The 22007-nt window shown below is 47.7% G+C and overlaps 1 protein-coding gene across 1 annotated transcript in view; it reads right to left on the bottom strand.

Annotated features, from left to right (window-relative positions):
* Positions 1–22007, bottom strand: part of LOC142575782 (transducin beta-like protein 2) — a 295737-nt gene that overhangs the window by 11525 nt on the left and 262205 nt on the right. Inside the window, exon 8 of the mRNA XM_075685420.1 lies at positions 18527–18721. Coding sequence (XP_075541535.1) covers positions 18527–18721 — 195 coding nt within the window. The remainder of the gene's footprint in view (positions 1–18526; positions 18722–22007) is intronic.

Raw genomic sequence — 22007 nt, 5'->3', positions numbered from 1 at the left:
GCTAAGGTATTCTCCATCAACTTTTATCCCCAATTCTTCCCACTCCAGGTCTCTGAATACCTCCTGTAAACATGCTGTGAATAGCATTGGAGAGATCGTATCTCCCTGTCTGACGCCTTTCTTTATTGGGATTTTGTTGCTTTCTTTGTGAAGGACTACGGTGGCTGTGGAGCCGCTATATATATCTTACAGTATTTTTACATATGGCTCATCTACATCCTGATTCCGTAATGCCTCCATGACTGCTGAGGTTTCGACTGAATCAAACGCTTTCTCGTAATCAATGAAAGCTATATATAAGGGTTGGTTATATTCTGCACATTTCTCTATCACTTGATTGATAGTGTGAATATGGTCTATTGTTGAGTAGCCTTTACGGAATCTTGCCTGGTCCTTTGGTTGACAGAAGTCTAAGGTGTTCCTGATTCTATTTGCGATTACCTTAGTAAATACTTTGTAGGCAACGGACAGTAAGCTGATCGGTCTATAATTTTTCAAGTCTTTGGCGCCCCCTTTCTTATGGATTAGGATTATGTTAGCGTTCTTCCAAGATTCCGGTACGTTCGAGGTCATGAGGCATTGTGTATATAGGGCGGCCAATCTTTCTAGGACAGTGTTCCCACCATTCTTCAACAAATCTGCTGTTACCTGGTCCTCCCCAGCTGCCTTCCCCCTTTGCATAGCTCCTAAGGCTTTCTTTACTTCTTCTGGCGTTACCTGTTTCCTCTAAGCTATTCTCTCTTCCACTATCGTCGTGGGTGCCACTAGTACTGTATAAATCTCTATAGAACTTTTCAGCCACTTGAACTATCTCATCCATATTAGTAACGATATTGCAGGCTTTGTCTCTTAACGCACACATCTGATTCTTGCCTATTCCTAGTTTCTTCTTCACTGCTTTTAGGCTTCCTCCGTTCCTGAGAGCCTGTTCGATTCTATCCATATTATAGTTCCTTATGTCCGCTATCTTACGCTTGTTGATTAACTTAGAAAGTTCTGCCAGTTCTATTCTAGCTGTAGGGTTAGAGGCTTTCATACATTGGCGTTTCTTGATCAGGTCCTTCGTCTCCTGCGATAGCTTACTGGTTTCCTGTCTAACGGCGTTACCGCGGACTTCTATTGCGCACTCTTTAATGATGCCCATAAGATTGTCGTTCATTGCTTCAACACTAAGGTCCTGTTCCTGAGTTAAAGCCGAATACATGTTCTGTAGTTTGATCTGGAATTCCTCTATTTTCCCTCTTACCGTTAACTCATTAATCGGCTTCTTATGTACCAGTTTCTTCCGTTCCCTCCTCAGGTCTAGGCTAATTCGAGTTCTTACCATCCTGTGGTCACTGCAGCGCACCTTGCCGAGCACGTCCACATCTTATATGATGCCAGGGTTAGCGCAGAGTATGAAGTCTATTTCATTTCTAGTCTCGCCGTTCGGGCTCCTCCACGTCCACTTTCGGCTATCCCGCTTGCGGAAGAAGGTATTCATTATGCTCATATTATTCTGTTCCGCAAACTAATAACTCTCCACTGCTATTCCTAGTGCCTATGCCATATTCCCCCACTGCCTTGTCTCCAGCCTGCTTCTTGCCTACCTTGGCATTAAAGTCGCCCATTAGTATAGTGTATTTAGTTTTCACTCTACCCATCGCCGATTCCACGTCTTCATAGAAGCTTTCGACTTCCTGGTCATCATGACTTTATGTAGGGGCGTAGACCTGTACAATCCTCATTTTGTACCTCTTATTAAGTTTCACAACAAGACCTGCCACCCTCTCGTTAATGCTATATATTTCCTGTATGTTACCAGCTATTTCCTTATTAATCAGGAATCCGACGCCTAGTTCTCGTCTCTCCGCTAAGCCCCGGTAACACAGTACATGCCCGCTTTTTAGCACTGTATATGCTTCTTTTGTCCTCCTAACCTCACTGAGCCCTATTATATCCCATTTACTACCCTCTAATTCCTCCAATAACACTGCTAGACTCGCCTCACTAGATAGCGTTCTAACGTTGAACGTTGCCAGGTTCAGATTCCAATGGCGGCCTGTCCGGAGCCAGGTATTCTTAGCACCCTCTGCAGCGTCACAGATCTGACCGCCGCCGTGGTCAGTTGCTTCGCGGCTGCTGGGGACTGAGGGCCGGGGTTTGATTGTTGCATTCATATAGGAGGTTGTGGCCAAGTACTGCACCAGGGTGGCCAATCCTGCTCTGGTGAGAGAGTGCGTTACCGGTTCTGGTCACCGGGATCAGGCCGCACTCCAGGCCTGTTTGTGCAATTTTCTCAACACTAATATATATATATATATATATATATATATATATATATATATATATATATATATATATATATATATATATATATATATATTGTTTTCTTCTCGGCGGTATGACGCACTCCGTGAGGACAGCGGGGAGCACAATAAAATGAACATAAATCACCGCGCACGCGTCACGAGGATCTTTTTCGAACGCACTGCGAGCGAGCTCGAAAATTCAACGAAAGGCCAGCTCGTGCGCACGAATCATTAATGACTGGCTGCGCAGTTTATTCAAATGCGAAACTCGATGGTATGCGATTAGGGAATCGCGACGGAGACGCGTTGAACTTCACCTTGAACTGAGACCTATGCGTTGAGGACGACCGCCATGAGGAAACGCAGCAAACGGAGGAAACGGAGTCCTGCACTTGAAGGGGCATCAAAGTGGAATTCTGGGTTGGGTTGAACCATAGTTAATTACGCCTCTGCAGTAGTAAAACGGTGGCTCTTGCCGTTAGCTTGGTAAGCCCGAAATGACAAAAAAAAATTAAATAAAGAGGGAGAGACCTGTTTCCAATAAAGAGTTTCTCTCACTCTCTCTTCTCTAAAAGACAGATGGCGACGCCGCCACGAGTTTCAGCGCCAGCTCACAGTGGTGCGTACATTGATGTTACATTGACACCACGTGCAACACATTAGACGGACTACGGGTTTTCTCGTGTTATCTGTCGTTCAGCGCAGCCATCGCTTCTTAAAGACTGCGCACGCGCGATAAGACAATCGCTGTTATGGGGACAGCCTAACTGGAATTCACGCGATCATGGCGGCTCGGTTTGGATACCGATGGGACACAAAGAAGCACAACGCGAAATCAATTAGGGATCGAAAATTATTTCTTTTTGGAAATCTAATCTTCTGTTTTCTAAAGGATAATGGTTGCGCGCGCACGCACACACACACACACACACACACACAAGCACGCACGCACACACACGAACACACGTCTGCCACATTCGCTAAACATAAATAATGTTACTTGTCACAAGAAGCAACACCTTCTTAATAAGTGAAGGGAGTAAAATTGTGGCATTTACTAAGACTCATTACCTGCTGAAGCTAGTGATTTGCATTAACTCAAATACTGATCAGGTCCAGCGCGTCAATGTGGCGTCGCGGATCTCAATTTATCTTCTCGTATTCGGGCCGCTTTGGAGTAGGAAGCGATTTCGAAACTTTGCTTGTAGCGTGGAGTGTGAAGACCTTTGTTCTTTGATAACAGAAATTTCAGTGCAGCTAGATTTACCGATAATGATTTAACTGCACGAGCTGTCTAACTCGATGAAACACGTATAACAACAGCATGTCAACCCGAGAAATTCAAGCGGCGTGGCCGCCCGTCTTTCTACTTTGTTTACTTTCTGTCTTTTGCAAGCATTCTCTCAATTATAGGAGACGTGGCCGCTTTGATATATTGCGGAAGCGCACTTTTTCAGCACGACCTGCACGTTCCTGTTTAGTTTTGCACTTTAAAGTCCGGATAAGCATTTGCTTAATTTTCGACAAGTTTCGTAATTACACCCCCTTGCCCCTTGTGTGTGAGTGTGTGTGTGTGTGTGTGTGTGCGTGTGCGTGCGTGCGTGCGTGCGTGCGTGCGTGTGTGTGTGTGTGTGTGTGTGTGTGTGTGTGTGTGTGTGTGTGTGTGTGTGTGTGTGTGTGTGTGTGTGTGTGTGTGTGTGTGTGTGTGTGTGTGTGTGTGTGTGTGTGTGTGTGTGTGTGTGTGTGTGTGTGTGTGTGTGTGTGTGTGTGTGTGTGTGTGTGTGTGTGTGTGTGTGTGTGTGTGTGTGTGTGTGTGTGTGTGTGTGTGTGTGTGTCATTTAGTAGAACGGTTTCTTGGGCGAGTTGGAACAAAGACGAGATGAGGGCATGAGTAATTAGGGCCCGTCATGCGTACTCGTATCGTCTTTGTTTGTTTCGCGCCACTTTTCTTTTGCTATTTTGGTTCCTTAACGTGTACATAAAGCATGGTCCGCGAGCGTTTGAAAACGAATAGCTTAATTTGGCGCTTTCGTGGCTGGTCGGACTCGGCAAGAAAAACGTTCGCTCGCTTGCTCACTCGCACACTCTGTCTTAATTAATCGTTAATTTAACATAGTCCTTTAGTTACGTTAACGACAACTTTGCTCTTTTTTGTGTGCGTTCTAGCGATTTTTACAGCCTTTTTTTTTTTTTTGATGGCGCAAACAGTCAGTAAATTACCCTAGTAATATTACTCGAGGGACTTAAACTAATTTTAATGCTTCGCTGCCATCTCTTTCTCAAGCGAGATATATGCGTCTCGATTTGCCGCTGCATACTTCTACATGGTGAAAAGCTGGTTGTGAGCCGTACGGGCGCGTCAAAGCTGCTGGCCTAGAGGCAAAACACGATCATGAGATCTAATACTTCTTCAGAAAATCGGCGTTTTCACACCGCGACCACTGATTTGCCACAGTAGGAGGTATATTTTAAAGCTATAGCTTAACGTTGTATAATGCCCAAGCACAGTTTCACGTACATCAAGGAGAATTTGGGTAACTTGTAGACCTTATGGCCACGCGGAGTACCATTTGTAAAAAATACAAATAAAACAAGGAAATGAATTATCACTTGAGGTTAGATTTAATTAGCACAATAATTAGTTAGTCATTGGTTTGCCGAGCTATCCGAAGCCGAGAACTCGCTCAGGAAGCATAAAAAAAAAAAACTACTACAGGCTACGGGGTAAGCGTCTCGTAGTTAAACATTTTAGATGCAACTGCAAACTATGCGGCAGGGCTCAAGCATCTCTTAGACACATTCTCTGGGAATGTGAGGTTATATGCAGGGAAAATGCAGTTTCCCCAGATGAAGCTGCGGCGCGGTGGACGGCCGCGTTGCGCAGCTCAAACCTCGAAAATCAACTATGGGCCATCCAGCAAGCCCGTGAGGCGGCGAGGACACAGGATCTCCGGACCTCCTCGGGGGCGGCCTATAGGCCCAGGCCACGAATTTGCCGGATTGTCAATAAAGTCGTTACCACCACCGCCACCACCAAACTCAACGTAGCGTTTACATGCACGATACGTTGAAAATTACGCAGCTAAATAAATTATGGAAGGCGTTTAGAAACAATTGAAACATAAAAAAAAAGGAAAGCCAACATTCCGAGTAAGTCATCATCGTCGCAATCATCACTTGGCGACTTTTCGCTAAACGTAGAGCGTTTCGTGCTACAACCTGGCGCCATTGCCCCCCCCCCCCCAAATAAAAAGAAGTTACTAACATCGACGCTCAGTTCGTGGATACCCATTACGGGAATAACGCGGCTGCAAAAACACTCTGGCACGCACGTACGGTCGCGTTTAATACGAGCTGCAACCCGGTGCACCGTGGTCGCGAAAGGGCTCCGACAGGGCACGGTGGCGGCGACGTACGAAAAAATCGGAAGAATTTAACACCTCGTTCAATTACTGGTATTTATTAAACCATTTTATCACCCCCTCCCCCCCTTACGTCCGCGCTGGCTAGCGGTCTCGGAGCCCCTTAAACGCCACGGGCACAGTGTTGTAGTTCACACTTTGATCGCGCGACCTCTGTTCGAACGACCCCTGTGTTCGAACGAAACGAGAGGTTCAACGACTCTGCCGCTTCGCGCCGATCATCGACCCACGCGCCTGCGTGCCAAGTCTCACGTGCATCGTTCGAGCTGCGTGAGCGACGATCTGCGTGTGGTAGTAGAGTGCCTTCGCGGAAACGGGGAGGGGGGACGAGGAACGTGGGAGCACTAGCCAAGACTAGCCCGCTTCGCGGGAGTCCCAGAGTTTCCGCGATGATCGAGGCAGTCGAGAACGGGAGGAGTGTCGAACTTGGTCGGGGAACCCCCTCTCCAAGCCTAACCTTGAGACCAGTTCATGGTTATATTGCGCTCAGTTTTACAAACACGATATGAGACTTGAGACGATATGAGATCTTGAGATCAGTGATGCCAGTTTATGAGCCGCGTTCTTACGCACGAGACCTTTCTTCAGCTATGCCGTGTGTCCCAGCTAACGTTAGGCAAGGAGTTAAAAAGAAAAACAAAAAAAGGAAAGAATACAAAAACACGGCGCGAGATACAATTATGAGACATGTGGTCTTTGGTCATCAAAGGTCTGACGACCGAACATCCATTGTCTTAATATCGTGTCTTGCACAGTATTTCTTTTTAATTGTTTTTTCTTCTTCATGTTTTTTTTTTCTTTTTGTTGAAGAGCTTGGCTAACGTAAGCTAGGACACCCTATACAGCTGCGTGATCGAGTCGCGTCGACCTTTCGATGCCCGCACGCGTACATCTCGTTCCGCACATGTTCCACTCGCAGCTGTCGCTCAAGAGCCACAACTCTGCCAAGTTCGCGACACCCGGCCATCGTACATTATACGCGCAAATGTCTAATATACATTGCGCGCATTATAATGCACATTGTGCGTTCAACTTCCTCGTCTTTCTTGTTTAGTTTTCTTTAAAATATCAACTCGAAAGCGATTACGTAAAATATTCATCGCGCACATAAAGTCGGACGCACGAGAAACTGCGCGCGCAAGTGATTCAGTCGTATTTTTCGCCCCTCTGCTGCCTTCGAGAATAACGAGACCAGATGTCACCGAGGTTGCAGTTTAGGCCAGCTGGTGCGCCGTCAGGCTACGGCCGGGTTACGCAGCGCGTTGCGTACAAGGACGACAGCACGAAACGAGTCATGCGCGCTCAGCGCTAACCCTAGCCACGTGCTAAGTGCAGTCTGCACCGATTTGATCTATAGACCGTCGTGACCTCACAGACAAAGAATGTAGAATCCGCGAACTGCGTTTGACGCCCAGAATGTATAATCAACATGCGGAGGGCGCCTGCCTCGCAGTGTCGGCAAATCTGCGTCTTTGCGTTAAGCAAATGAGTTTTTTTTTTTTACGGCAGCAAACACGAAGTTCTTCGTGCTGCCTTCACCCTGTAACCATGACGATGATGCTGATGCTGATGATGATGATGATAATAATAATAATAATAATAATAATAATAATAATAATAATAATAATAATAATAATACGTTTTTCGCGTTTCGTAACATACCAATCGGTACTAACAGTCGACTTGAAAAGCGATTATGTGCCCGAGCTGTCTACGGGTCTCCAGATGAGATTATACGCCGCCTTTACAGAGCTCTATTAACGTTGAAAGTTGAAAGTTCATTCTGCCCCAACCCCCCGAAGTTACTCCCTTGGGATAAACGGACCAGGAATTCCGCGACGAAGCCGCGATTTTATTTCTCTGCATATGAATCCAACTTGAAAATGAGGACTGCAGCTCAAATGCGAAATTGCGAACTTTCTAGTGCATAATTTCTATTTGTGCGCCTAAATTACTATTATTTCCTTTTTCTATTTATTTTTTTCTCTCCATTGTTTTCTTATTTTGCCATATTTTTTTTTCCGGCGGGTTTTTGGTCCGAATACTTTGCTCACGGGTACGTGAGGTTCTTGCCCGTACAACTGCGTACGCCAAGGTAGTATACATCAAAAGCAAAAACATAGTTTTAAAAAAATTACATATGAAACATGTTACATACATCTTGAAACACTTCTATGCGGTCCTATAGCTGCGCTTGCAAGTTTGAATAATAATGCAACGCACTATTGAAAGAATGTGCTTAATTAGTTTACGCACGGCGAAGTTGTGCCCGACAACACGAGACGCGTCTGCTTCGTTACAAAACACACAATTAATAATCCGAGCTTGCTGCGATCGTACGTGAGTTGTGAAACCGTGTTGATCGCTTCTCTCTTGCTCTCTTTCGCACACATGTCCGTAAACGACTGCGTGGGCGCAGCAAACGGCTAGCGCGCGTGATTTGAAGGCAGCTTGCATCAATATGCGCAAAGTGTTTCAGTAAAACTAGTCTAATTAATGAATCAATTTATTTATTCGTTTACCCGTAAGACCCTCAAGGTGCATAGCTGTATATATAGTACACCACATCGTGTAGAGGCGGGAAGCACCATGCAAGAAATGAGAATACAGAAGCTGTGAGCAGAAATGCAATGCAAAAGAGCAAAGAGAAAGTACAATTAAAAAAGAAATCTGGTGATAATATAAAGAAAACAGGGAAAGTCAATTACTCGATACAGAGAATTAAACGCAAAAGCAGCTATAGGGAAAGGAGGTATAGATGGCTCGGTGTTTGCTATCGGTGTCAGTGCACCGGCAGGTAGCGAGTAAATTGCTTTCATCGTTCTTCACAACGTTTTACATGAGGCAGCTTTTTTTTTTTTTTTTTTCAAGTGGCTGGATAAGATGCTTTCCAAGTACGCTATAGAAATAAAAATGGTTGACGTCACACCTGACGTACAGAGTACAGAGTTCCTGCACGGAGTTCCACAATATTAACCTGACAATGTATACTCGCTCAAGAAATGAGAGTTCTTCATTTGTTCTGAAGCAGCGCGCTTTTCACGATTCTGAAGATGCGAGAAATGTGCCGAAACTAAATTTTTCGGCGGACAGAATCAGTTGGCGCCCGAAGGGGATACATTTCCCGAATAGAGAGGCGTTGCGGAGATCATTATTACAACAATACATGAATTGCAACAACGGTGCATTTCTTTTTTTGTGTGTGTGAGTGTTTAAGGAATTACAGTTACTCTAATTGTGCGAAAGGGGGTGCTTTCGGAACAATTGGTCGGTTTAGAAGTGCCCGGCAAACGAGCGGGTAAACTCTGATTTACGAACCAGTTTTGGACTAAAACTGTCGAGTGCACGAGTCTGAATCGTCGCGACGGTCGTTTGCAGTGCGCCAAAAGATCGTCCATGCATCGTACAGCCCACAGCCGATGAAATGGTGGAGCGAGGCCTGCCAATGCATCTGCGGTACGCGTACCGACATTTAAAAGGAAGAAATGATTGATAAGGTTCGACTTCTCTAAGCTATACGTCCAAGGTGGGAGAGACGTTGCCCTGTGGAGCAAGGTGCCGAAGTAGCGTTGACGCTCTTCGGATTGACTTTTTATTTCGTCGATTTATTTTTTGTCTTCGACTCCGCGCAGATCGAACACTTTCTCCGGAAAGGGCATCGCTCGTAAGAAAAAAAAAAAAAAAAAGTGTCGCTGTCCGCATCGCTCTCGCTAATGGAGATTCAAGTGTCGCTGGAGAGAAACAGTACACGAGTTTAAACTGATAAAGTATAACGGCTGCCGTGGAACTGCGGAACTCCTCGGGGTATAACGGAGGTAACAACGCGGCGTGCATGTTAAAGTGTGTTCCCTCGACCGAACACTATACACGCCATGGCCGAAGTGTTCGGTACCTGCGCGTATACACCGGACGCGCATCGTGCACTTTGGGAATGCCTTTAAAAGAATAACAATAAAGAAAGAAACAGAAAAAAATGACGAACGAATTGTCCAGTCTGACACAATCTGACACGTACGGGCGACGGCTTTCGCAGGCCGTCACTCCGACAAAAGATCTCTCTCATACCGGCCTTTTATACACGCTTTGATTGCTTTAATTCATTACGTCAAGCGGTAAACCTGCAAGGGGGGGGGGGGAAAGCAAGAAGAGCAGAAACGCGAACGATGAAGGACGGAAGGAATGGACTAAGGGAATCGTTACGAAATCTGGTTCCCGAGTTTATCGTGTGGCACTGAAAGTACCCGCACAAGGGCACCTTTGCATTACGACCCCGTCGGGATGCAAGTCACCACGGCGTGGAGGATAAAATTGTCTAATTCGTGAAAGTGTGCGTAGCGGCAACGGAAGTCTGAAAGAAAAAAGAAAAAGAAAGACACAGCCGCAAAAATACATGCAACAGAAAGGAAGGACGGTGCGTTGGCCTTGGGCAAGGCTCGCTGTGATACAAGTGTTGCGCATTTTCCATGTAGCGGCATGCGCTATCGCGCTACACACGCATACACCCAGCTGACAACGATGACTCACGCTTCCCGACAAAGCGAGCGCGACGCATTGAGCCACGCATTGAGCAGCTGAGTCTCAGCCGGATTGACACTAATGCGCATCCCTTTATTTCCTTCGTTTATCACTCCACCCGAAAGATGGCAGCAGGAGTATCGTACTATTGGAGGAAATGAACTAGGAAGCTTACCAGCAAGTATGCGGCCTGTAGGGTGAGCAACACAGCAACAAAGAACGTCAAGCGGCAAGCCAGAGAGGCTGAAATAATGACATGGGTGGCGGCAATGGAAAAGAAACCTGCCGTGAGTAACTACTCAAGTAGAAAAAACGAAATCAGGAAAGAAACAATTTATGATAACTCAAACGGAATCTCATTACTTTTCGAAGCGAGATCGGGATGCCTTAGAACACGCACCTATAAGGCGAGATATAAGTAAGATGAAGCATGTGCTTGCTGCGGTAAAGCAAGGGAAACGATGGAGCATGTTTTATTGGAATGTTGGAATGTGAAGATATCTGCCCAGCGGTCGATTTACGCGCCACGGGCCTCCTTGAATCCCTTGGTTTCAGCGAGAGCAGGGAGAAAGTATACATGTGCGCAATATAGATTAGCAAGAGGCGATTAGACGATTGGTGGAAGTAGGGAAGCGACAAAAACGGAGACGTACAAAAAAAAAAGTTCACAATAGGGGGTCAGAAAATTTGGCTATGGGAATTCATCGCGTTTTTCTTTTCTTTTTCCTTTTCTTCTTTTTTTTTTTCTTCTTTAACTTAGGTAGGACATTGGGCACTATAATAGCAAGAGCTTTGTGGCACAACCCACCACCCCGTTCCAAAGGGGACGCTCATAACATCCATCCATCCATATAGTGCAGAATGCACTCCGAAAAGGCGGAAAAAAGCGTATAAACAAATAACAACAAACGAAGCGCGCGCATTTTCGGTTGCGCTTCTTCAGTGGGCTGATACAGGCCGGGCGGATTTCCGTCGCACGTTCGTTGTCATCTCCAAATGCACAAACAACAAAGCAACAGCGAATGTACAAGAAAATCCTCATTCTGGAGCAAACTTTTCAACAAGGGGACCTGCCTTTGTCACGTGTTGTCTTGACGAAAGCAAGCCCCCTTGCGAAACATGAGCGCCGGGCCTTGCACACCCAAAGAATGTGATTTTGGCTAGCCAATGTTTGATTTGTGCAGTTTTGACATATTGGGGGGGGGGGGGGGAGGTCCCATTGACCGTTGGTAATTACGACCAGCCAACGTGGGCTGGGCAACGAATTAGTTTGGGTTCGACGCAGGATCGAGGCTTGTGTTCGCGTGAGGCTTGCGTTTGGAGGCAGATGGATTCGCCTTTTGTGCTTGCAGTAGTTTGCTATTGCGTGGTACGACGTCGGTGCCTCGTGCACGGGATGCGAGTCTGAGGGGGCACACCTCCCGGGTGACTAGACCTCGGCCTATCCAGTGCGCCTCCTCATTCCCTTGATTCCCCGAATGGGCAGGGACGCGTACGAGTTCGATAGTACTTTCATTTCTTGAAGTTCCGTAAAACGCGTGCGGCGCAGACGCCTATACGCTGCCTCTCGAAAAGTGGACGGCTGCCCTTCTGGAGTCGCTTATGACGGTTCGCACGGAGGGATTTGAAGTCAGGCCTCCGAGATGGGACGGCGCGAGCGGCCCGCGTGCGCCGCCCAAACATGGTCGTCGCGAACGACCGTCCGAGAGGCAGCGATGAACACCCAAATGTGGGGTTGCCTTAGAGAGCGGCCCGGGGCGTCGAGGCACCCATCGAAATGTATCCGAAATGCACTCTGTCCCGTGTCCTCCGCTCCATCTTTTTCTACCACTTACCCCCTCCCATCGTGTACGGTGTAAAGCCAACATAGCTCAGTCCTGGGGTCTGGACATTGTGAAATTCCGCCATGCTGTCGAATTTGGTAATGGCGGAATTTTGAGCCAATCAGAGAGGCCGCAGCAGCCCTCTTGGCCTCTCTGGTTGACTCGAAACGCCGCCGCCACCGAATTCGACCTACCACTGTTAACATATCTGCCTTTCTCTCTCTCTCTCTCTCTCTCTCTCTCTGTTGCCGAAGAGCCATATTGGGAAAACTTGAAACGCGCAGGACGAAACTGGTATTGCCGTGAGCGCTGTTCGTTCTCTTTTTCGTTGGAACGTTTTGTTGCACAGAAACTGACGTGTTCGCAACTGAAATCAAATCTGGGTGATGTTACTTGTTTTGAGCAGAAATATGCTCTCGAAAAAGGGAGAGAGAGAGAGAGAGAGAGAGAGAGAGAGAGAGAGAGAGAGAGAGAGAGAGAGAGAGAGAGAGAGAGAGAGAGAGAGAGAGAGAGAGAGAGAGAGTAGTGTGCCAAGATGCTTTTTTTTTTTTTTTTGGTTCGGGACGGCGCTGCTCTAAATAATATCATCGGCGTGTAGGTTAATGACAAACAGCGGATGATCGTTTTCGTTTTCTTTCCTTGTTTTTATAGCTATAGTGCGTTTCAATATGGTTTTGCAAACAAGCAATCGCCACTTTTGAGTACGAATCCCACCACTTTCGTAGTATGCTACACAACGCGTATACTCCGTAATGATAGCGATTTTTTTTTTGCAGCGAGGAATGCCACATATTAGCAGCGGAGAGACAGGCTGTCCACGCTTACTTCATTCGCTCTACGGGCCGACTCTCTAGCACCGGCGATAATAAACTGGAGAACAAAAAAAAAAATACATAAACTTGCGGAATGTGTACGCACGTAGCGAATACAACCATTTCGCTACCACATTCTCGGTGTTTCGAGTCGAAAAGGAGAGAACCCCTCGCCAGAGCTGAAAAGCGCTGGCGGTCTCCGCCAGACACAAACAAGCGTATATATAGGTAAACGAGTGCTCCCCGTAATCCCTCATTTAGGAGAAAAAAGAATGGCACATTACGGTGCAGGGATACTAAACTTCAACATGTATGCACCATCAACCTAAACAAGGATTTTCTTTTTAATTTTCTTTTTCTGTCACTTACGTGCCATTTCCTCAAATATAGGGTCGTTGTCGGTCAGTCAACTATATTCCTTTCGATAACCCGCCGCCAATTATTGCATACATATTTATTATTATTATTTTTTTTTATTTTTCGCAGCAGCCCTTTCGACATAATGTCTATTTATCGTACCGAATCACATTTCGAACGAGTCAACCAGTACCTGGTCAAAACGCTGGCTCAGTGTACAGGCTTGCTTATTTTTTTTTTTGGGGGGGGGGGGGGATGTATCACACGCCCTCACTCTTTCCCTATCCTATGTCTCTAGTTATGACTGTTAACAGTGACTTATGAGGCATCGACATATGGCATCCAAGAATTGCTGCCGCTTCGCAGCGACTACTACAAATCGCACATCGCCAACTATACGGCAGCTGCACATATAGTTGACCGCGTATATAGCGTATACAGTTATATATAGCGTATATAGCTATATATAGTTGATCGACGTCTGCTGACGGGAGACCACGTATATACGTTCGGCGAACGTCCGACCACTGTCCTTCTTCGCAGGCCAGTTCGTCGCGCCAAACGCAATTCTCTCGCGCCAAATCGTATGTGCCCATACGGTTTCCAGCACAAGAACGTCGGCATTCTTCTGCAGAACTTCTGCTCGCACCGACATTCGTGCGAATGCAGTCGGCGTGATTGAACAGCCCCGCATGGGGTTTCCATTCGGCAGCGCCCGGTACGACGCAGTGACAAGAGGATCGCTCGAGAAGAATCGACCGAGCAACACCTGTGCGCGGAGACCGAAACGCGTTGGTATACTGGGCTCGCACAATCTGCGCGTTGCCGAGGAGAGTGTACGCGTATACGCATTACACAACGCGCGCCGTTCGAGGTGTAAACACAATCCGGCGGCTTTGTTCCTCCGCCTCGACCGGAAGGCGACATGTAAACAGATCCACATCTGTCGATCGGTAACTCCATAGCTGGACCCCGCTGCGGAGACGACACGAGCGCGGTGCCTTTGGCTCGCATGCAACGCGTATGTATGTACACGCATATTATATAGCCCGCAGCGTCGCACACAATGCGAACGTCCTGCGCGGCTCCGAGCGAAACGTCGCAGTTGCGGGCGCCTTGCGTCCGTGTGAATGAAACGCAGGTACCCGCGCGTGCTGGGAACAAAACGGCAACACAAGAAGAAGGTGGACGAAGTGCATACCACCCATGCCTGGTGTCACCCGCACCAGTATTGTGGGAATTTTGTCACGATAAGCCGCGATAAGAAAAGGCGCAACACCCAAGCGGATTGGCGTATCTGTAAATTCAGACTGTTTGTGCGTGCGTGCGTGCGTGCGTGTGCGTGTGTGTGTGTGTGTGTGTGTTTGTGCGTGCGTGCGTGTGCGTGTGCGTGTGTGTGTGTGTGTGTGTGTGTGTGTGTGTGTGTGTGTGTGTGTGTGTGTGTGTGTGTGTGTGTGTGTGTGTGTGTGTGTGCTTTGGCGAAGAAAAGGAGCCGCGGGAAGAAATATGGCGTTGGCCCATTGTGTACCATTGGCGTTGGCCCATTGTGTACCATACAGTCTAGAGCCCGTCACGTGGTTGATGTCTTCACGCTGGCCAAAGATGAATGGGCGAAGCGCGAAGCAGTCGCGGGGGAAACAGAGACAGGGGGTAACTGCTGTGAAAAATCTCGCAGAGGTGTGTGTGCTTGCGGAGGGTAGGCAGCACAACTTAGAAGGAAGCGTTGTTTGGCCGGATAATAGCCAGTGAAATAAAACGCGTCATGATTCAACCTTTCCTGGGCAAACTATTCATATCGACAAGTTTGACAAGTTCAGAGATTCCTCGATCGTATCGACAGCGGGATCGTGTAAATGTTCGTGTTTCGTTTGAATGAATTTTCACTAGAGAAAACGTTTTTTTTTTTTGTTATGTCTCTTGTAGCCAATCAAAACTAATGCTTTACTGTAGTACAAGCTGGCTCCTATTATATTTCCCGCGCTTCTAGACTCTAGTCTCTAAAGACTGAAGCGACGTGGCTCCTTCAATATATGACAGAACGACTGGACAGTCGAAGCCCCGATGTCACGCTAGCTGGCGGGACATTAGCATCAAAGGTGGACGCCGGCGGACGGGCAGCGTGGTTTTTCGCGCTAATATTTTCACTACAGCGACGCTTGTAAATGACGCATTGCTCCATAGTGAGACGCTGAAATTCCGATCTTCCGGGCCTTGTGACAGCCGCTGGGCTAACTCTCGTCCTCAACCTAGCCGGCATTCCTGAGCGGGCCCGATTGGAGCAACGCGCAGCAGCTCTGGCCGCGCAAGCTATGACCGCTTTGCTTTTTGGCAAACCATGTCTTAGTCTTAGATATAGTCTAATGTTTTATGGATACAGTCTTAAGTAAAAAAAAAACAAACAATGCCGTTCGGGACGCGAGTGTCGCCTAGTCCTCAACTGACTCGAGGCAGCGCGTGGAACTCTCATTGCAAGAATACTTCGGAGGGCGAAGGCATGAATTACTTGCCGCCTCCTCCTCCTCCTCCTCCTCCTCCTCCTCCTCCTCCTCCTCCTCCTCCTCCTCATCATCATCATCATCATCATAATCATCATCATAATAATCATCATCATCATCGTCGTCGTCGTCGTCGTCGTCTCTCTCTCTTCACACAACTTGCAATTGAAGGCCGCCGACCACACACACGCCGCAGTCAGCTGTATAGCTGCGGTCACGCGCCCAGCGGCTTCGTTTCTTTTGACAAAGGCCGTGCATGCAAAGAACGACCGAGCTACACAAACGGCATATATACATGCACGCGTAGGAACAAGAGCGCTGCGAGCTCCCACAACTCGCGGCGGGTGGCGTAATGCGCACATCTGTTGCAATGCGAAACGAGCTCGACTGCCTACACGGGACTGTCTACCCCGGCGGCGGCAATTAATGCCCCGTTGGAAGAAGAGTCGTACGTTTACATACGCCGCAGGGCATAGCGTTTACAGTGGACCGCTTGCAAAATGAAATAGTGCAAACTAAAAAAAAAAAAAAATGGGGGGGGGGATAGGTTGGGGAGGGGGTACCTGTAAGATCAACGACACTGCGGAGCTGGTCGACAGGCATGTCTACGTCTATTCGAAAAGAGTGGCGGGGGAACTGCACAACCGCTGCCGCTCGTGGCGCGCATAGCCTCCTGAGACACGAAGACAACCCAGGTGGATAACAGTTTTTTTCAAGTCGGTTCTAATCACCGAATGGTATATCTTGAATGTGAAAAAATCGTTGTTGTGTTTCTTTTTTTTTTTTGTATAGATCCTATGTTCATATGTTGCTATATATGTGGACAAGATGCACGGTACCCCCTTAATGTTTACCAAGGTTTAAAAAAAAAGCACTTTTATGTATCTGGACACAAGGACGAGGATGTAAGATTGCATGGCGGGTTCGTAAGTTGATAATACATCCTAGATTTTTGTGTCACCTCATTATATTCGAAACGCACTTCACGGTTATCTTTTTCGTCGTCTGTGACGACGCGAGGGTCCAGATAAAATTAGCGTCAATTTTTTTTCTCGAGAGGTGACAGAAACAATACGACCAGATCACTTCCGACGAATGTTCTACGCGATGGCTCCTGGGTTAATTTGGAAAACGATTGAAAGCAATGCGCACTTTAATGCACAAGGGGATTTCGCAAGGATATCAGTGTGCGTCTTATGCACTCAACAGGGATTCGTAAGGGTGACACGTACATACACAGGGTTTCGTTACGAGACGAGTTGGAGAGAACCAGGCAGTCCGTTCGCGACACAGCGGACTGCCGAGAAGGCATATCGTAAGATACAGACAAATGTCTTAGACAACACGACATTTTAGAAGTGCTATACACAGCATAGTTACGGAGCTACGCCCGGAGCAAGTACAGAGAAGCGAAAGTTGCACCGAGGCATCAACGCTGCATAACAGGCGGGCGAATGGGAACGTAACGTGATATCGCCCGGTCGCGTCGGAAAGTGGTTTCCCCGCCAGGGTATTTTCTTGCTCCTTGCAAGTGGGCTTCGTAAGAGAGCTATGCACAACTCCGTTACGAAAGAGCTTTTCGTGATTGAAGCGCACAACTATATCTCGTAACTTAGTTTCGTAAGGTTAGGCGATTCTCTCGCGAAGCCGTCCATTCACGTCGAAACGGTATATTTGCTTGCGTAATGAATTGGAAAGACCTCTTGGCACAGCAGAGACGTATACTATAGCGTAACCGTATACTGAAAATAATAACGTAAACGCGTATACAGACCCGAGAATGACGTGGCGACGTTACGTAACGTTGAGGTTAACCTCAACTCTCTATAGAAACGCATTTCTTTTACCCGACTGTTCCCCTCGAAAAAGGAATGCCGTGGAACTGTCTTCGTAAGGGTTAACGCCGATGCGAAGAAGTTCATGCGTCAGCGGATAGACACAACATAGAAGTGGTGATTAAAAAAAGAAAAGCTCCGCTTGCTGTGGTTACAGACGACGTCGCAATATGACGCCGCAGCAGCTCCATGCGCACGTTCTCGCGCCCTCGTCGTGAGGTGTTTTGCTTTAAACGTATACGCCAACAGGCCCGCCACCGATAGGCTATAGACCTCTATGACAGAGATTTCGTGTGTAGCCACGCGTATAGCAGACTCTTCGCATACGAAAACGCCGACGCACGCTATAAATTTAGCGCATGGAAGTATTGTGAATTACGCGTTGTTTCAGTAAAGTGCGCAGAAAGCGCAGAGGGACACGCTCGAATAGATAATTTTACGAGATGACCGAATCTATTCGACTTATCTTGTGCGTTCCGTCTCCGGCCGCGTCTGTCACGCCATCTTTCTTTTTTTTTTCCGTTACAAACCAGCTTACTGGTTTATACCTAAATTACACCTAAATGTCCTCATTGCAACAAATTTACGCCATCAGGTGCACAATTCCTTTAATAAAGAAAAAAAAGCTTTCTAACCGTCTTGTGCCTACTTTCCTAACCACTATAGGTGTACGCACAAAAATGGCGAAGTATCGCCATTGAGAATGCCAGGAAAATTCGCGCGATGTTGATCGCGTGACGCACGTAGATGAGACAGATGTTTCGGCTGGAGCCTGCAGAGAAACCTTTCTTGTTAAACACGCTTAAATTACGTCCCCCAAACATTACGTCACCCAATTCAAGCAAAACACACACACGCACACACACGCACACACGCACACGCACACACACACGCACACACACACACACACACGCACACGCACACGCACACGCACACGCACACACGCACACCCTGCCTAACTCGCACGCACACTCACCGTTGTGCAAGTGCTCGAGCTTGCCGTTGAGCTTGGCCGTCCTGCCGCAGAAGACGTGCACCTCGTCGTCGGTGGCGATGGCCACCGTGCGGCCGTCGGGCGACAGCGCCAAGCACCGCGGGGTCGCGCCCTGGCTCACGGGGGGGAACTGGCCCGTCGTCAGCAGGTACGGCTCCTGGCCCTTCTGGTATTCGACTGCGCAGGCGCAGAAGAAAAGAGGAGGGAGCGAGAACGATCGGTCTGGCATCGTTTGGAAGAATAGCTGCAGCACGTTGGCCGCACAGGGATCACTCCGTATACGAAAAGGGAAAATGCACTGTACGGCGTAAAGATGTGGCAGCGTTGGTCGAGTTGGCTCGCGTCGTCTGACACACACACACAAAAGAAAAAAAAAAAGAGAAAAAGAAAAACAGCAGGGAGGAATAGGAGAAGAAAGTGAGCAGGGTAAGAATAACTCGTTGTGTTTCCTTTCTCTGCGCTGTCCATTTGTGGTGCTTTTGTATAAGACTGAGCGTGTTGTTTGGTTAGTTGGTTTGGCGCAGTAACACTTTCGGCGCAAAGACAAGGCAAGACAGGATGCTGCAAAAGCGCCTTGTACTGTCTTTATGAGATGGTCCTATCTCTGCACTGGAAAATGGAACTTATCAGACAAAACACAAGAGCCTGCTCGAAAGATTGCGCGGCATTGTGTCGAATGAGGAACATTAAAGTCGGCATGTCGTCTATGTGTATATAGGGGGCACGGTTATATGTTGATGTTGTTTGCCTGGTTCCGCTTAAGAAGTCGTGGCTTTTTGTCGTCTTTTTATCGATTTACTTTAGCTGAGATGGACCCTTGCAGTATTGTAATCCAGAGGTATACGCTTAAAAGTGCTATACTTTAGTTCACCTGGAATGCACATAAGCCATTGTGACAGTTCCTACAGGAAGAGGCCATACCACTTTCACGGTCCGACGCAGCCAGCAGACTTCAAGTGCTTGCACGGGAGATCACGCTCTCTCTATGGTGCACACCAAGCAGCCAGACCAACCGCAGCAATCATCAACACGACCTGCCCTCCTTGATGCATCTATGTATGCCAACCGGACTCCGCCGAAGTGAGGCTACCCTGCTTTATCGCTTATGGCTAGGGGTGGCCTTCACGAAATCTTACTCGTTTCGCATTGGAATGGCCGACAACGCTCTCTGCAATGCCTGTCTTTGCGAGGAGACGCTGGAACACATTCTGTGCGACTGTCCTGAATATAATGTTCAGAGACAGTCCATGGCGTCCATTCTAGCGCACCTTGACAATAGACCATTGTCAGTTGCAACCATTTTCACATATCGCCGACTGAAGTCATCGCAGCTGAAGGCGACGAAGGGACTACTTCGGTTTATGAAGGATACGGGCTTGGACAAGCGGCTGTGACAGTGATGTCACGTACCGCACAAGAGTGACAGACTGTAACCAACGATGTGTGTGCCGTGTTATGTGCCCTCTATCTCTTCTCCCCATCTTTCATCCCCCCCATCCCGCTCCCATGTGTAGGGTAGCAAACCGGTTAGTTAAAACTGGTTAACCTCCCTGCCTTCCTTCTCCACTTTTTCCTTCCTTCCTTCCTTCGTGACAGTTCCTTATTAGTTTCGTTTCGCACTGGCCTATCGAAACATTTGCGAGATCGATATTTAGCGGATATAAGTGTCTGTTGTTATTGGGTGATGCAGAATTATTTGGAAGTTTACGATGCCACAGCTACTATACACAAAAAAATTATGTATTGAAATTATGCATTGAGAGCGACTGCGCTCTACTGCTATTGCTTCTGCTATGCTAGTGCAAGCAAGAGCGCTGTAGGTGTCAGAGCGATTGACTGACTGATTGATTGATTGATTGATTGATTTAGTGTAACAGTGAGAGGCCAACTACTACACCAGAATATTAAAACACCACGGTGGCCAGGCAGGCACTAGAGTTCTGGCGATAGAGCCCTTCTCGTCTAACAAACTAAACAAATTTCCTCGTTGAGGCCTATGTTAAATGTTGCGCATGAAACAAGTCACTATAGGCTCATGCTCATTGATGAAACGCACAAATTGCTTTTGCATAACTGACAACGTGTGAACCTTAAGATTCCACTGAGAGGGGAAGGCAGGGGGGGGGGGAGGGGGTATAGCAGACATTTCCTTTTAACGCTTGCTTTGAACGCACGTTTTTTCTGGGTTGCATATACCCAATTTATTAACGATGAAATTAACGTTTAGCCGCAGCAAACACGGAACTGGCAGGGACCCAGAAGCAACACGTCGTTTTTTAGATCACAGTGGCTTTTTTCAGCGACTTAGCTGTTGCTAATTTCACCTGATTCAACAGCTTGCCCGTGTGAACTTGCTGGAAGCAAGTACCTCTCTGGCGTCCTGTTGCAATCACAAGTCTTTCAACGGAAAGTTAGGAAACTGACGAGCGAAAGGTTCTTGAAAAAAGAAATTATTTTTCCTAGAGCTACGCAGCAATAGGAAAATCACGGGAAGATTCCTCATTCTTAAGCTTTACGAAAAACTAGAGGGAGGTGTCAGGTGTGCTTTCGGATTTATCAAAAAGTAGGCGTGTCCACGACCTTGGTTTCATTTCAGGCAATACGTATCCATCCTGAAACGTTAAACTTCGACATATACGCGTAATAACTTTCCGTTCGTCAAAAACATTAAGAAAAAAAAAAGAAGAAGGTGAAAATTCTCGAATTCGTGGACATATACATAGAGACGGCGGCCCGCACTCGCAGGCGGCGCCATTGCGCAGTGGAAGACCTCGAAGCGACGACGAGCGACCGCGTCTCTCATCGGCGATGTCATCGGCCTGCGCATCTGTCGCGCGGTCTTCGACTGCTCCGTCGATGCCGCGCTGAGATACGAAACGCGCCGCCCGCGTGACTGCAGCTCGAAGCGACGACGCCCTAGCTATGCGGGGGGCGACGACCAGCAGCGAGGCCCGCGAAATCGCACGCAGCATGTAGGCGACGCGCGGGCCATACCAGGGCGACGGCGCGTCGAGCTGGCGACTGAAGCGACGTCTGCGCCGTCGACGACCGTCGACGACACATTACCACGACTCCTGCTAAGTCGCGAGTGGGATCGACCGACTTTGCCTGCAGAGAGGCTCTGTGGCCGGGGCTCTCCTTCGTACCTTCTGCACCCAAGTTTGCGAAGGAAACAAAAGCTTTTTTTTTATTGTTCTGTATGTTCGACTACGTAATTGTCACGTCGTAGTGACGGTGACGAACACAGTATAGCGAAAACTGTGAATCACGAGAGCAACTCTTTATTGGGCGTATCTGTGTCCAGAAAAAAAAAACAAAAGAACCACAATGATAGCGGCGAGCCCAGTCGGCGATTGTCGAAAATCTGACCTGCGGGTCAAGCGTGTCGGCTTTCGTGCATCACTCGTCCAAGGTTACAGCGCAATCGCTGGTGCCCGTGTGCCTTCCAGAAAGTGCTACGCAA

This window comes from Dermacentor variabilis, chromosome 3, assembly GCF_050947875.1.
Source record: "Dermacentor variabilis isolate Ectoservices chromosome 3, ASM5094787v1, whole genome shotgun sequence".
In the NCBI taxonomy this organism is placed as follows: Eukaryota; Metazoa; Arthropoda; class Arachnida; order Ixodida; family Ixodidae; genus Dermacentor; species Dermacentor variabilis.
Note: the sequence above shows the minus strand (reverse complement) of the source record. Positions and strands in the feature narration are given on the sequence as shown.